This window comes from Galeopterus variegatus, unplaced genomic scaffold (assembly GCF_000696425.1).
Source record: "Galeopterus variegatus unplaced genomic scaffold, G_variegatus-3.0.2 Scaffold12093, whole genome shotgun sequence".
In the NCBI taxonomy this organism is placed as follows: domain Eukaryota; kingdom Metazoa; phylum Chordata; class Mammalia; order Dermoptera; family Cynocephalidae; genus Galeopterus; species Galeopterus variegatus.
Window position 1 is genome coordinate 28,473 of NW_007738204.1, and position 1,847 is coordinate 30,319.

Genomic DNA, 1,847 nt, shown 5'->3' on the forward strand with positions numbered 1-1,847 from the left:
AAAGTTTATATTTCTAATTATTCGAGTCATGATGGGCTTACGTTCTATAAACTCATCGTAAAATCAAAAAATTGTAAATCAAGGACTGCCTGCATTATTTTAAATTGAATTACAAATAGATCAATGACATTTCTCATAAATTTATACTACCTTATACTGAAGTATTTATTCTCTCTCTTTCTGCCCTTTTTTCTTCCCGTATTCCTTCTTACTCCTTACTTCTCCCTTTCCCCCATTAGAATTCTGAGATGTGGTACNCCGTATTCCTTCTTACTCCTTACTTCTCCCTTTCCCCCATTAGAATTCTGAGATGTGGTACAAGCGTCACAGTATTGCTATTGGAGAGGTGCCGGCTTGCCGTCTTGTTCACCGCAGACAGCTGACAGAAGCCAATGTAGAAGAGATATGGAAGTCTATGACATTATCATAGTATGTGCATTTGATGTTAATGAGAATTTTTAAGTGATATGTTTCTACTTTACTTCACTACTCTGCATATTTAATTCTCTGAAATTATGTATTAAAAATCTCAACTTCACATTATTTGCTGCTATGCTGCTTAGCAAACATAATTTAACTGAATTCTGGGGATTTTCTATTGTCATTCATATAATAGTTAAGAGTGGGAGTTCAAAAGTTCTTAAACTTTTTAGTAATACGAAATTTTAAGCTTAATAAAATACACATAATGGAAAATTTGGTCTAGGTAGTTGATATACTATAATTAAAGTTAACAGTGTCACAGCAAAATTTTTTTTCTCACGAAGATCTATTAGCAGCACTTTGTCACCATTGGATAAGCTAGTTTTTTTTATAATATTTTTACTTACAAAATTATTTTCTCAGCATTCAGGGTGTTATATTATTCAATCAGTACAGCAACGTGTTAATGGAAAAAGGATATCTTTTAAGTTTGTTTTATCATACTCCATTTCTAGCCTTTTTACCCCAAAAATATTGGGGCGAAATGCATGAAAATAATGCGTTTTAAAGATAAATCTTTTGCAGCGCCAGGTTTTTGGGTAAATAATGATTTTTTTACAGATAAGTAATTGTTATTTATCTTTTTAGTTTACAGAAAATCCTTGGCCTGGATTCCTTAGAGGAAGTTTTAGACACCAAACTTGTCAACTCCAAGTTCATCATCCATAATGTATATAGTGTCAGCAAGCAGGGAGTTGTTATCCTTGATGACAAATCAAGTAAGTGCATCAATACCATTTTGTTCCTGGCTGACCGAGTATGTTGGCTGCATATGTCCATCAGCTCCTGTTCGACCCATTCCTAAACCCTAAATAAGTTTATCCCCTCATTATGTATATCCTTCTCCCACTTCCTAACACCTTTAAATTAATTGTTTGGATTAAGGAAATATCATAAAATGATGGGTATATAGGAGTGGAAGCTTCAGCAAAATCCATCCAGAGGCTAGTTCTGTTAGCTACCCTGGGCATTAAGTGGTTCCCAGGAATTATCCCCTGGAGAATCCCTGAAAAGTGAGTACATTTAAGACCTAACTGAGAGTTTGAGTCATTTTTCAGATGGGACCTGGGGTCCAATTGCATTTAGGGTTCTCAGTTACCTTTTTGTTATGGTGTCTCTGTGTGAGATTTTCTGGGATAGTCTTGGTTTACGTCTATTTTTTTCTTTTTAATAAGGTAGCTTTGTAAATGTTGAAGGTGTTTTAATTTTTTATACCTTTTCCTCTAGGCCAGTTTACAAATCAGGAGAAAAAAACACTCAGCAGCCACCTAACCTGTTTTTTTATTTGTAAAAATATGATGGTACCTACAGTGGACCACAATCACCAGACTGATTTTAAAACTTTTTCCTAAGGTGTCGGTGAT

At 34.4% G+C, this 1,847-nt stretch overlaps 1 protein-coding gene across 1 annotated transcript in view; it reads left to right on the forward strand.

Annotated features, from left to right (window-relative positions):
* The window catches only part of LOC103610936 (DEP domain-containing protein 1B-like), a gene marked incomplete at its 5' end in the record, with an annotated part of 21,547 nt that overhangs the window by 12,892 nt on the left and 6,808 nt on the right, over positions 1-1,847 (forward strand). The window contains one exon of the mRNA XM_008594991.1: positions 1,072-1,202. Within this exon, the coding sequence (XP_008593213.1) occupies positions 1,072-1,202 (131 nt within the window). The remainder of the gene's footprint in view (positions 1-1,071; positions 1,203-1,847) is intronic.